The 13,734-nt window shown below is 44.5% G+C and overlaps 1 protein-coding gene across 1 annotated transcript; it reads left to right on the plus strand.

Annotated features, from left to right (window-relative positions):
- Positions 1–232: 232 nt before the first annotated feature.
- On the plus strand, positions 233–1,524 carry LOC139554370 (amine sulfotransferase-like). The gene is made up of 3 exons (XM_071367119.1): positions 233–319; positions 866–1,043; positions 1,185–1,524. Exons 1-3 carry the CDS (start codon positions 311–313, stop codon positions 1,295–1,297), a joined length of 300 nt encoding a protein of 99 aa, XP_071223220.1. The 5' UTR covers positions 233–310; the 3' UTR covers positions 1,298–1,524.
- The last annotated feature ends 12,210 nt before the right edge of the window (positions 1,525–13,734 follow it).

Below are 13,734 nucleotides of genomic sequence, written 5' to 3' on the forward strand. Positions count from 1 at the left end.
GGGTGCATCAAGTCCAACACCTTGATTCTCTGGAGACATTTGAAATACGGGATGATGACATCATTGCTGTTACTTACCCACGGTCAGGTAAGACCATGCATCTGACATAGGTTATCGGCCTGTACAGTACTTACTGTAGAGTGACATATAGGCTACACTACACAATCTATTGAATTCTGCATGAATTTAGGTATTGTATTGTGAATGTAATGTTTCTTTCTTAGTTCTCGGGGGCTCTTGGTTTGATCATGTTGCTGATTGGTATGCTCACAAAGATGAATTTGACATCCTTTCCTTGAGATATGAAGATATGATCAAGGTAAGTTAATTTCCATAATAGATGAGATGACATAACAGTGGATACACTGAGCGGAGCAAACATTAGGAACACATGCTCTTTCCATGACGTAGACTGACCAGGTGAAAGCTATAGTCCCTTATTGATGTCATTTGTTAAATCTACTTCACTCAGTGTAGATGAAGGGGGGGATACAGGTTAAATAATATTTGTTAAGCCTTGAGACAACTGAGAGGTGTATGTGTGGCATTTAGAGGGTGAATGGGAAAGACAAAATATTGAAGTGCCTTTGAACAGGGTATGCCAGGCACACCTCTTTGAACGTGTCAAGAACTGTAACGCTGCTGTTTTTTTAATGCTTAACAGTTTCCTGTGTGTATACAGAATGGTCCACCACCCAAAGGACATCCAGCCAACTTGACACAACCGTAGAATGCTTTCGACACCTTGTAGTCCATGCCCCGACGAATTGAGTCTGTTCTGAGGGGAAACGGGAGGTGTTCCTAATGTTTTGTATACTCAGTGTATTGATGAGACTAGTAATCAAACTATAACAATTGCTTTCAGGACACACGAGGCGCAGTTGTCAGGATATCAAACTTCTTGGGAAAAAAGCTGGATGACCAAACCATTGACACAATCGTGGACAAATCCTCCTTCAAGAACATGAAGGAAGACCCACAGGCTAGACGTGATAAACAGCATCCAGAATTTTTTGAACAAAGTGGATCCTTTATTAGAAAAGGTATGGCATCTATGTGATCCACATTAAAAAAAGATTGCGTTAGTCATGAAGTCAATTTGAACTATTGGTTACAAAATTCAACAAGGAAAATATCACTAAAAATAATGCCCTCAAAATGCTGTCTGTTTTGTCTCTGACCAGGGAAGGTTGGGGACTGGAAGACTATGTTCACTGTGGCCCAGAGTGAGAGGTTTGACCAGATCTACATGGAGAAGATGAAAGACGTGCCTCTTGAATTTGACTGGGAGCTGTGAAAATAGACATGTCCTGGTTACATGATGAAGACCTTCATCAACTTGGCTGAAGATGTCAGCAAATTGATCCAGATCAACAACAACAACAAAAAGTTGTTGATCTGTAGTTGTCAAATTGTGCTTCAGTTGTGCGAATCACTCCAAATATGTCACTTAAAGATGTTTTGAATCTAGGCTGACTAGATTGGAGGAAATAGCTGCCCTGCTGCAATGATTGTGAAAATAAACAAATGCAATAATTACAAAATATTATTAAAATGCGCACATAATTCATATCTTCATAAACTGTTACTAATAAATAATTGATCTCTTATGATTTGCCACGTTTTGTGGAACTACAGAGTGAGGATATGGACTACAGTACCCAAAAGGCAATGCTGGTCTTCAGCCTAATGTACAGCCTCATTTGGAAACCACCGATTTTGTGGTCTTTGTCTGTACTTTATTTTGCAAATGTAATCATTCCGGTTGCAATAATGTAGATATGAACGATACTGCATCCTCCTGTGATACCTAGCTATCCGTCCATGATTTAGGCAAAGCAAAGCAACGTTGACATTTTTACAGAGGGGCAGACTGTCTGGCCAGCTGACCGTATCGGCAATGAGGGGTTTGTTTTCCTTAATAACAACAAGTTTGCTACAGTAGCTATCCTCCACCCGTGTTGAAGCGAGGAATTATGTTACAACGTTATTTATGTGGCAAATAACACCTGTAAACTGTGTGTCAGTCTGTGGAATGAGTTAACGGACTCAACTCTAAACTAAAGCGATTTAGCGAGCTAGCTGTAAACATCTATTTACTTACTTGGTAACTAGAGCTAACGTTAGCTAGCAAGCACTGACAACAAGACAAAAATGAGCTGGCTTAGGCACCCCCGATTCCATCAGCGGGGGAATCCAAGCCCGACGTCACCAAGAAAACTCATGGGCCGGCTTGGCGAACAAGACATGACAATCTGGCTGAGGCCCGACGTGGGATGGGCGCCTTCCGAGCCAACCGGGTCAAGGAAACCTCTCGAGCCATAACCGACGAGCTGGTTATGCACCTACGGTCCCATCGGCGGCGTCCCAAGGACCGGCGTCACCACCACCCGGAACACCAGTACTCCCCGATGCTTTGGGTGATGGCTGCTGCATTCTGTAAGGACCGACGCCGGCCAGGAGACGTAGGTACGGGGAGTCAGACATTTATTCGGGAACAGACATAGAACAAGAAAGGAACAGCTTCAGCACATGGGTAACACGGCCATATGACAATCAATGCGAGAGCTGGGGAACTGACACATATAGGGGAGGTAATAAACAGGTGATTGAATGAGTCCAATATCGCTGAGGCGCGTGACGAGGGAAGGCAGGTGTGCGTAAATGATGGTGGCAGGAGTAAGATTGGTCCCATTTAAAATGTCCAAATGTCATCAGTTTGACCGGTTTTAAGGAAATGAAAAGCTGACTTCAGTTTGTCTGGAGACAACACATTATAGACATATTCATATTTTCTCAAGAGATGCTGAAAGAAATAAATCATATTTCTCCAGTCCTGTTCCCGAGACAAAATTAACATTTGTTGTATCATTTTACTGCAAGAAATGAACAATTCTGCAGGAGTAAATATTACAGTTGAAGTCGGAAGTTTACATACACCTTAGCCAAATACATTTAAACTAAATTTTTCACAATTCCTGATGTTTAATCCTTGTAAAACATCCCTGTCTTAGGTCAGTTAGGATCACCACTTTATTTTAAGAATGTGAAATGTCAGAATAATAGTAGTGATTTATTTCAGCATTTATTTGTTTCATCACATTCCCAGTGGGTCAGAAGTTTACATATACTCAATTAGTATTTGGTAGCATTGCCTTTAAATTGTTGAACTTGGGTCAAACATTTCGGGTAGCCTTCCACAAGCTTCCCACAATAAGTTAGGTGAACTTTGGCCCATTCCTCCTGACAGAGCTGGTGTAACTGAGTCAGGTTTGTAGGCCTCCTTGCTCGCACACGCTTTTTCAGTTCTGCCCACAAATTTTCTATAGGATTCTCTAATAGAATCCAATAGGATTCTCCACTCCAATACCTTGACTTTGATGTCCTTAAACCATTTTGCCACAGCGTTGGAAGTATGCTTGGGGTCATTGTCCATTTTGAAGACCCCTTTGCGACCAACTTCCTGACTGTTGTCTTGAGATGTTGCTTCAATATTTCCACATAATTGTCCTTTCTCATGATGCCGTCTATTTTGTGAAGTGCACCAGTCCCTCCTGCAGCAAAGCACCCCCACAACATGATGCTGCCACCCCCGTGCTTCACGGTTGGGCTGGTGTTCTTCGGCTTGCAAGCCTCCCCTTTTTCCTCCAAACATAGCGATGGCCATTATGGCCAAACAGTTCTATTTTTGTTCCATCAGACCAGAGGACATTTCTCCTAAAAGTGCAGTTGCAAACCATAGTCTGGCTTTTTTTATGGCGGTTTTGGAGCAGTGGCTTCTTCCTTGCTGAGTGGCATATCAGGTTATGTCGATATAGGACTCGTTTTACTGTGGATATATATACTTTTGTACCTGTTTCCTCCAGCATCTTCACAAGTTCCTTTGCTGTTGTTCTGGGATTGATTTGCACTTTTCGCACAAAAGTACATTCATCTCTAGGAGACAGAATGCGTCACCTTCCTGAGCGGTATGACGGCTGCGTGGTCCCATGGTGTTTATACTTGTGTACTATTGTTTGTACAGTTGAACGTGATACCTTCAGGTGTTTGGAAATTGCTTCCAATGATGAACCAGACTTGTGGAGGTCTACAATTTTTTTTCTGAGGTCTGGGCTGATTTATTTAGATTTTCCCATGATATCAAGCAAAGAGGCACAGAGTTTGAAGGTAGGCCTTCAAATACATCCACAGGTACACCTCCAATTGACTCAAATGGTGTCAATTAGCCTATCAGAAGCTTCTAAAGCCATGACATAATTTTCTGGAATTTTCCAAGCTGTTTAAAGGCACATTCAACTTAGTGTATGTGAACTTCTGACCCACTGGAATTGTGATACAGTGAATTATAAGTGAAATAATCTGTCTGTAAACAATTTTTGGAAAAATGCCTTGTGTCATGCACAAAGTAGATGTCCTTACCGACTTGCCAAAACTATAGTTTGTTAACAAGACGTTTGTGGAGTGGATGAAAAACGAGTTTTAATGACTCCAACCTAAGTGGATGTAAACTTTCGACTTCAACTGTATATTTCGCTACTAACCCATATGAATTTAAATTATGAATATTCTGTGAGAAATTAGGGATATTCCGAATTAGACCTTAAGCCTAAGATTACCAAGTGCCGTGCAAAGCATCGGCTGGAGCGGTGTAAAGCTCGCCTCCATTGGACTCTGGAGCAGTGGAAACGCATTCTCTGGAGTGATGAATCACTGTTCACCATCTGGCAGTCCGACGAACGAATTTGGGTTTGGCGGATGCCAGGAGAACGCTACCTGCTCCAATGCATAGTGCCAACTGTAAAGTTTGGAGGAGGAGGAATACTGGTCTGGGGCTGTTTTTCATTGTTAGGACTAGTCCCCTTAGTTCCAGTGAAGGGAAATCTTAACGCTACAGCATATAATGACATTATAGATGATTCTGTGCTTCCAACTTTGTGGTACCAGTTTGGGGAAGGCCCTTTCCTGTTTCAGCATGACAATGCCCCCATACACAAAGCCAGGTCCATACAGAAATAGTTTGTCGAGATCGGTGTGAAAGAACTTAACAGGCCTGCACAGAGCCCTGACCTCATCCCCATAGAACACACTTGGGATGAATTGGAAGGCCGAATGTGAGCCAGGCCTAATCGGCCAACATCAGTGCCCCACATCACTAATGCTCTTGTGGCTGAATAGAAGCAAGTCCCAGAAGCAATGTTCCAACGTCTAGTTGAAAGCCTTCCCAGAAGAGTGGTGGCTGTTATAGCAGCAAAGGGGGGACCAACTTCATATTAATGTCCATGTTTTTGGAATGAGCTGTTTGATGAGCAAGTGTCCGCATACTTTTGGTCATGTTGTGTATATACAGTATATATTTAGGAACTTAGTCGGGGTCTCAACTTACTAATGAGAGTTAGAATAGTAGAACACCCAAGGTGTAATTTTGAAACTTGGTTGTGTATCAGCAGTCTTCCTTTTCTTATATGTCACTCACTGATAGTCACTCAATTAGCCCATGACAGGAAACATTCAATGACGAAGGGCATGTCCCCAGGGGCCCTGATCTCCCGGGGCCCACATTGATTTTATTAGGCACTCTCACTCAGATGATTTTTGATTTGAATTCAGATCCCCATTAGCTGTTGAAGAAGAAGCAGCTATTCTTCCTGGGGTCCACACAAAACATAGAACATGACGAAATACAGAACACTAATAAACAAGAACAGCAACACAAATATCATATTTAATTGTATTTTGTTTGTATTCAATTCATATTAAATTAGCAAAATATATCATATTCAATCCAAGATGGCGTAGCAGTCGGACGTGTCTTTGTCTTGTCTTGTGTAAATAGTCTTCGTATTTTTCGTATACATTTCGTATATATTTTAATTTCACTTTCCATCTAGGAACTGAATATACATTCCTACATTCCGCCTCACCCAATGTGGTACGGACCTGCTATTTTTTTATACTTTAGAACCGTAACCCCAATCAGAAGCTAGCCAGATAACTAGCTACTAGCTAGTAGTCAGTTAGCCACTGCTGCGGTCTTCACCCTCAACTCGGACACAGCCAGCTTCAATACCGGGCCAATACCTGCCAGTCTGCAAGCGCGATATCAACCCAGAGCATATAGGACTGCTTTTTCTCTACCACATCACCGGATTCCTGACGCAAGCTCTGGACAATTACACCGTATCATCACAGCTAGCTAGCTGCAACCGAGTGGCTACTACTGGCTAACACCTCTGTCCCGAAGCAAGCACCAGTTAGCCTTGAGCTAGCCTCGAGCTAGGCCCATCTGCCGGCTAGCCGAAGAGGTCTACCAGCGAATTCTTGGGCTACAATACCTCTTTTGCCAATTGGACTGGACCTTTTTTTTTTTTTGCCGACACAGAGCCCTGCCAATCCATCACAACTGGTCTAAATCAGCTACAAGCTAATTTAGCCATTTTTTTGCCGCTGCTAGTAGCTTTTACCTTCTGCACAGACACCAGCCCTGTTATTAGCCTGGATATTACTCACCAATTTACCAGCATCGGACTGTCTCTCGACAACAACGCCGGATTCCTGCCGTAATCCCTGAGCCACTACTTCTGATCCTCACAGCTAGCTTGCAGCTAGCGCAGCTAGCGCCACTGCCACGAAGCTAGCACCAGTTAGCAAACACAATTCTACAATTCACAACCTCTCTTTCGCCATCCGGCTTGGATTCTCTGTCGACACGACCACGTCTGAGCAGACCCCCTCCGTCTGAGCAGACCACCCCCCGGGCTACTAACTTTAAACGCCGCGTGCTAGCTTAGTGGAGGCCTCCCTGCTCCATCTACGGCTGCCCCCTGGACACTATGATCACTTGGCTACATAGCTGATGCATGCTTGACTGTCCATTAATTCACGGTACTCCATTCTGTTTATTTGTGTTTTATCTGTCGGCTCTGTGCTTTAACTCAGGATCTGTGTGTAGTTAATCCGACCCTCTCTGCCTAGTCGTCGCCATTTTTACCTGTTGTTGCTGTGTTAGACTAGCACCCTGTTATTGCTGCTGTTATCTTACCTGTTGTTTTAGCTAGCTCTCCCAATCAAGACCTGCAATCACTTTATGCCTTATTGTATGTCTCTCTCAAATATCAATATGCCTTGCATACTGTTGTTCAGGCTAGTTATCATTATCATTGTTTTGGTTTGCAATGGACCCTGTAGTTCCACTCTCCGTACCTCTGATACCTCCTTTGTCCCACCCCCCACACATGCGGTGACCTCACCCATTGAGACCAGCATGTCCAGAGATACAACCTCTCTTATCATCACCCAGTGCCTGGGCTTGCCTCCGCTGTACCCGCGCCCCACCATACCCCTGTCTGCACATTATGCCCAGAATCTATTCTACCACGCCCATAAATCTGCTCCTTTTATTCTTTGTCCCCAACGCTCTAGGCGACCAGTTTTGATAGCCTTTAGCCGCACCCTCATCCTACTACTCCTCTGTTCCTCGGGTGATGTGGAGGTAAACCCAGGCCCTGCATGTCCCCAGTCACCCTCATTTGTTGACTTCTGTGATCGAAAAAGCCTTGGCCTCATGCATGTCAACATCAGAAGCCTCCTCCCTAAGTTTGCCTTACTCACCGCTTTAGCACACTCTGCCAACCCTGATGTCCTTGCCGTGTCCGAATCCTGGCTTAGGAAGGCCACCAAAAATTCTGAGATTTCCATACCCAACTATAACACTTTCCGTCAAGATAGAACTGCCAAAGGGGGAGGAGTTGCAATCTACTGCAGAGATAGCCTGCAAAGTTCTGTCATACTTTCCAGGTCTATGCCCAAACAGTTCGAACTTCTAATTTTAAAAATTAATCTCTCCAGAAATAAGTCTCTCACTGTTGCCGCCTGCTACCGACCCCCCTCAGCTCCCAGCTGTGCCCTGGACACCATCTGTGAATTGATCGCTCCCCATCTAGCTTCAGAGTTTGTTCTGTTAGGTGACCTAAACTGGGATATGCTTAACACCCCGGCAGTCCTACAATCCAAGCTTGATGCCCTCAATCTCACACAAATCATCAAGGAACCCACCAGGTACAACCCTAAATCCGTAAACATGGGCACCCTAATAGACATTATCCTGACCAACCTGCCCTCCAAATACACCTCTGCTGTCTTCAATCAAGATCTCAGCGATCACTGCCTCATTGCCTGTATCCGCCACGGGTCCGCGGTCAAACGACCACCCCTCATCACTGTCAAACGCTCCCTAAAACACTTCTGCGAGCAGGCCTTTCTAATCGACCTGGCCCGGGTACCCTGGAAGGATATTGACCTCATCCCGTCAGTTGAGGATGCCTGGTCATTCTTTAAATGTTACTTCCTTACCATATTAGACAAGCATGCTCCGTTCAAAAAATGCAGAACCAAGAACAGATATAGCCCTTGGTTCACTCCAGACCTGACTGCCCTCGACCAGCACAAAAACATCCTGTGGCGAACTGCAATAGCATCGAAGAGCCCCCGCGATATGCAACTGTTCAGGGAAGTCAGGAACCAATACACGCAGTCAGTCAGGAAAGCAAAGGCCAGCTTTTTCAAGCAGAAATTTGCATCCTGTAGCTCTAACTCCAAAAAGTTCTGGGATACTGTAAAGTCCATGGAGAACAAGAGCACCTCCTCCCAGCTGCCCACTGCACTGAGGCTAGGTAACACGGTCACCACCGATAAATCCGTGATAATCGAAGACTTCAACAAGCATTTCTCAATGGCTGGCCATGCCTTCCTCCTGGCGACTCCAACCTTGGCCAACAGCCCCGCCCCCCCCGCTGCTACTCGCCCAAGCCTCCCCAGCTTCTCCTTTACCCAAATCCAGATAGCAGATGTTCTGAAAGAGCTGGAAAACCTGGACCCATACAAATCAGCTGGGCTTGACAATCTGGACCCCCTATTTCTGAAACTGTCCGCCGCCATTGTCGCACCCCCTATCACCAGCCTGTTCAACCTCTCCTTCGTATCATCTGAGATCCCCAAGGATTGGAAAGCTGCCGCGGTCATCCCCCTCTTCAAAGGGGGAGACACCCTGGACCCAAACTGTTACAGACCTATATCCATCCTGCCCTGCCTATCTAAGGTCTTCGAAAGCCAAGTCAACAAACAGATCACTGACCATCTCGAATCCCACCGTACCTTCTCCGCTGTGCAATCCGGTTTCCGAGCCGGTCATGGGTGCACCTCAGCCACGCTCAAGGTACTAAACGATATCATAACCGCCATCGATAAAAGACATTACTGTGCAGCCGTCTTCATCGACCTGGCCAAGGCTTTCGACTCTGTCAATCACCATATTCTTATCGGCAGACTCAGTAGCCTCGGTTTTTATAATGACTGCCTTGCCTGGTTCACCAACTACTTTGCAGACAGAGTTCAGTGTGTCAAATCGGAGGGCATGTTGTCCGGTCCTCTGGCAGTCTCTATGGGGGTACCACAGGGTTCAATTCTCGGGCCGACTCTTTTCTCTGTATACATCAATGATGTTGCTCTTGCTGCGGGCGATTCCCTGATCCACCTCTACGCAGACGACACCATTCTATATACTTCCGGCCCTTCCTTGGACACTGTGCTATCTAACCTCCAAACGAGCTTCAATGCCATACAACACTCCTTCCGTGGCCTCCAACTGCTCTTAAACGCTAGTAAAACCAAATGCATGCTTTTCAACCGTTCGCTGCCTGCACCCGCACGCCCGACTAGCATCACCACCCTGGACGGTTCCGACCTAGAATATTTGGACATCTATAAGTACCTAGGTGTCTGGCTAGACTGCAAACTCTCCTTCCAGACTCATATCAAACATCTCCAATCCAAAATCAAATCAAGAATCGGCTTTCTATTCCGCAACAAAGCCTCCTTCACTCACGCCGCCAAACTTACCCTAGTAAAACTGACTATCCTACCGATCCTCGACTTCGGCGATGTCATCTACAAAATAGCTTCCAATACTCTACTCAGCAAACTGGATGCAGTTTATCACAGTGCCATTCGTTTTGTTACTAAAGCACCTTATACGACCCACCACTGCGACCTGTATGCCCTAGTCGGCTGGCCCTCGCTACATGTTCGTCGTCAGACCCACTGGCTCCAGGTCATCTACAAGGCTATGCTAGGTAAGGTGCCGCCTTATCTCAGTTCACTGGTCACGATGGCTACACCCACCCGCAACACGCGCTCCAGCAGGTGTATCTCACTGATCATCCCTAAAGCCAAAACCTCATTTGGACGCCTTTCCTTCCAGTTCTCTGCTGCCTGCGACTGGAACGAATTGCAAAAATCTCTGAAGTTGGAGACTTTTATCTCCCTCAACAACTTTAAAAATCTGCTATCCGAGCAGCTAACCGATCGCTGCAGCTGTACATAGTCCATCTGTAAACTACCCACCCAATTTACCTACCTCACCCCCCATACTGCTTTTATTTATTTACTTTTCTGCTCTTTTGCACACCAGTATCTCTTCTTGCACATGATCATCTGATGATTTATCACTCCAGTGTTAATCTGCTAAATTGTAATTATTCGATTTATTGCCTACCTCATGCCTTTTGCACACATTGTATATAGATTCTCTTTTTTTTCTACCATGTTATTGACTTGTTTATTGTTTACTCCATGTGTAACTCTGTGTTGTCTGTTCACACTGCTATGCTTTATCTTGGCCAGGTCGCAGTTGCAAATGAGAACTTGTTCTCAACTAGCCTACCTGGTTAAATAAAGGTGAAAAAAAAAAAAAAAAAAAAATATTAACATGGCATAAGACATGGAAAAGTGTCTAGAAATACAGGAAATTTGTTTGTAAATCAGCAAAAAAAATTATCCCCACCTCATGACAAAATGTGTAGAATTGTTGAAAATTTGCAGTAAAACTGCAACAACAACAAAAGTTATATAAAACAAACGTATTTGTTTACCTTTTGTTAATAAAATACTTTTTCTGCTAACAGATCCCTATGTCCGTATGAAATTATTTTTTAAAACCCGGTGCAGAGTTAATGTGTAGCTTCTAATATTATATAGCTAATAGTTAACGTGTTTGTAGATGGACTGAGGTGAATGAAGAGACTGAAAAACATCTTCTATCTCAAGGCTATCAGACTGTTAAATAGCCATCACTAGCCGGCTTCCAGACGGTTACGCATCACTGCACCTTAAAGGCTGCTGCCCTATGTACATAGACATGGAATCACTGGCCACTTTAATAATGGAACACTAGTCACTTTAATCATGTTTAAATAATGTTTACATACTGCTTTTCTCATCTCATTTGGATATACTTAGATTTGTGTGTATTGTTGTGAATCGTTTTTTTATACTACTGCACAGTTGGAGCTAGGAACACAAGCATTTCACTATGCCTGCAATAACATCTGCTAAATATGTGTATCTGACCAATAACATTTGATTTGATGTCAACTGTTGTGATTGCATAATGACAGTTATGTTATGGTTAGGGTTACAGGGAAAGGGAAATGGGGATACCTTGTTCAAGATTGCTGATCTAAGGTCTTATTTTAACAAAGCTACCAGCTTTAATGAACCACAGAGAGGTGTGACATGCCATCATCCAGAGCAGTGCGGTGCCATAAGCAAGTATCCATTATTAATAACAAAGGCGTTAAAGCACAGTGTAGTAGCCTGGAAAAAAGCCTGGGAGAAGTGTAGGGCCTCAAACAATCTCAGATGTGGATATACCACCCCCTGCTGGACTGATGAGGGATGAACTGACAGAAGCCCTCCAGTGAGATCTCGTTGGACAGAAAGACTGGCTGGCCTTCTGCTCTGGCTTTGGCGCTCCTGAGGGACATGTTGGATGTCAGTTTGTCTCTGTGGATGGTTTATCCTCAAGGTAAACAAATCAACAAATCAACTGTAAATTTCGGTGTTCCTCAAGGTGCCGTTTTAGTGCCTCTATTGTTTTCACTATATATTTTACCTCTTGGTGATGTCATTCGGAAACCTAATGTTAACTTTCACTGCTATGCGGACTATACACAGCTGTGCATTTCAATGAACCATGGGGAAGCACCAAAATCGCCCTCCTTGGAAGCTTGTGTTTCAGACATAAGGAACTGTCATTCTTATTGTAAACACAGCACCGACAGAGATGGTCACCTCGCTTCGCGTTCTTAGGAAACTAAGCAGTATTTCAATTAATTAATTATTTCTTACATTGTTACCCCAGGAAATCTTAAGTCTTATTACAAACAGCTGGGAAGAACTGTTGAATATAAGAGCAATGTCAACTCACCAACATTACGACCAGGAATACGACTTTCCCTAAGCAGATCCTCTCTTTGTACCACCACCCAGGACAATGGATCTAATCCCAGCAGCTGACCGAAAACAACGGCGAAGCGGAAGGGGCAGACGGAGCGGTCTTCTGGTCAGCTTTCGTAAACGGGCACATCGCTCACAAGTATACTACTCACCAATGTCCTGTCTCTTGACAAGAAGGTAGACGAAATTCGAGCAAGGGTTGCCTTCCAGTGAGACATAAGAGATTATAACATTCTCTGTTTCACAGAAACATGGCTCTCTCGGGATATGTTGTCGGAATCGATCCAGCCACCGGGCTTCTCTATGCATCGCGCCGACACAGATAAACACCTCTCTGGGAAGAGGAAGGGCGGGGGTATATGCTTTATGATTAACAACTCATGGTGTGATCATAACAACACACAGGAACTCAAGTCCTTCTACTCACCCTACCTAGAATTCCTTACAATTAAATGCCGGCCATTCTACCTACCAAGAGAATTCTCGTCAGTTATAGTTACAGTTGTGTACATCCCCCCCCTCAAGTGAACATCTAGACGGCCCTCAAGGAACTTCACTTGACTCTACGTAAACTGGAAACTATATACCCAGAGGCTGCATTTATTGTAGCTGGGGATTTTAACAAAGAAAATTTGAGATCAATGTTACCTACATTTTATCAGCATATTGATTGCACGACACGAAGGGCTAATACTCTCGACCACTGCTACTCTAACTTAAGCGATTTATACAATGCCCTCCCCCGCACTCCCTTTGGCAAATCCGACCACGACGCCATCTTGCTAGTCCCGACTAATAGGCAGAAACTCAAACAGGATGTACCAGTGATGAGAACCATTTAACGCTGGTCTGACCAGTCGGAAGCCACGCTCCAAAGACTGTTTTGATCACGCGGACTGGAAGATGTCCAGTCAGCCTCAGAGAACGACAATGATCTGTACGCTGACTCGGTGAGTGTGTTTATAAATAAGTGCATTGGAGATGTCGTGCCCACTATTACTGTTAAAATATACCCTAACCAGAAACAGTGAATGGATGGCGGCATTCGCGAAAAACTGAAAGCGCGATCCAGCGCATTTAACCATGGAAAGAGGTCTGGTGATATGGCTGAATATAAACAGTGTAGTTATTCCCTCCGCAAGGCAATCAAACAAGCAAAATGTCGGCACAGGGACAAGGTGGAGTCGCAATTTAATGGTTTAGACACGAGATGTATGTGGCAGGGTCTACATGAAATCACGGACTACAAAAACAAAAACAGCCACATCACGGATACAGATGTCACGCTTCCAGACAAACTACACACCTTCTTTGCCAGCTTTGAGGACAATACAGTGCCGCCGTCGCGGCTCGCTAACAAAGACTGCGCCCCCCCCCCCCCCCCTCCTTCTCAGTGGCTGACGTGAGTAAAACATTTAAACACGTTAACCCTCGCAAGGCTGC

This window comes from Salvelinus alpinus, chromosome 26 (genome assembly GCF_045679555.1).
Source record: "Salvelinus alpinus chromosome 26, SLU_Salpinus.1, whole genome shotgun sequence".
Taxonomy (NCBI): domain Eukaryota; kingdom Metazoa; phylum Chordata; class Actinopteri; order Salmoniformes; family Salmonidae; genus Salvelinus; species Salvelinus alpinus.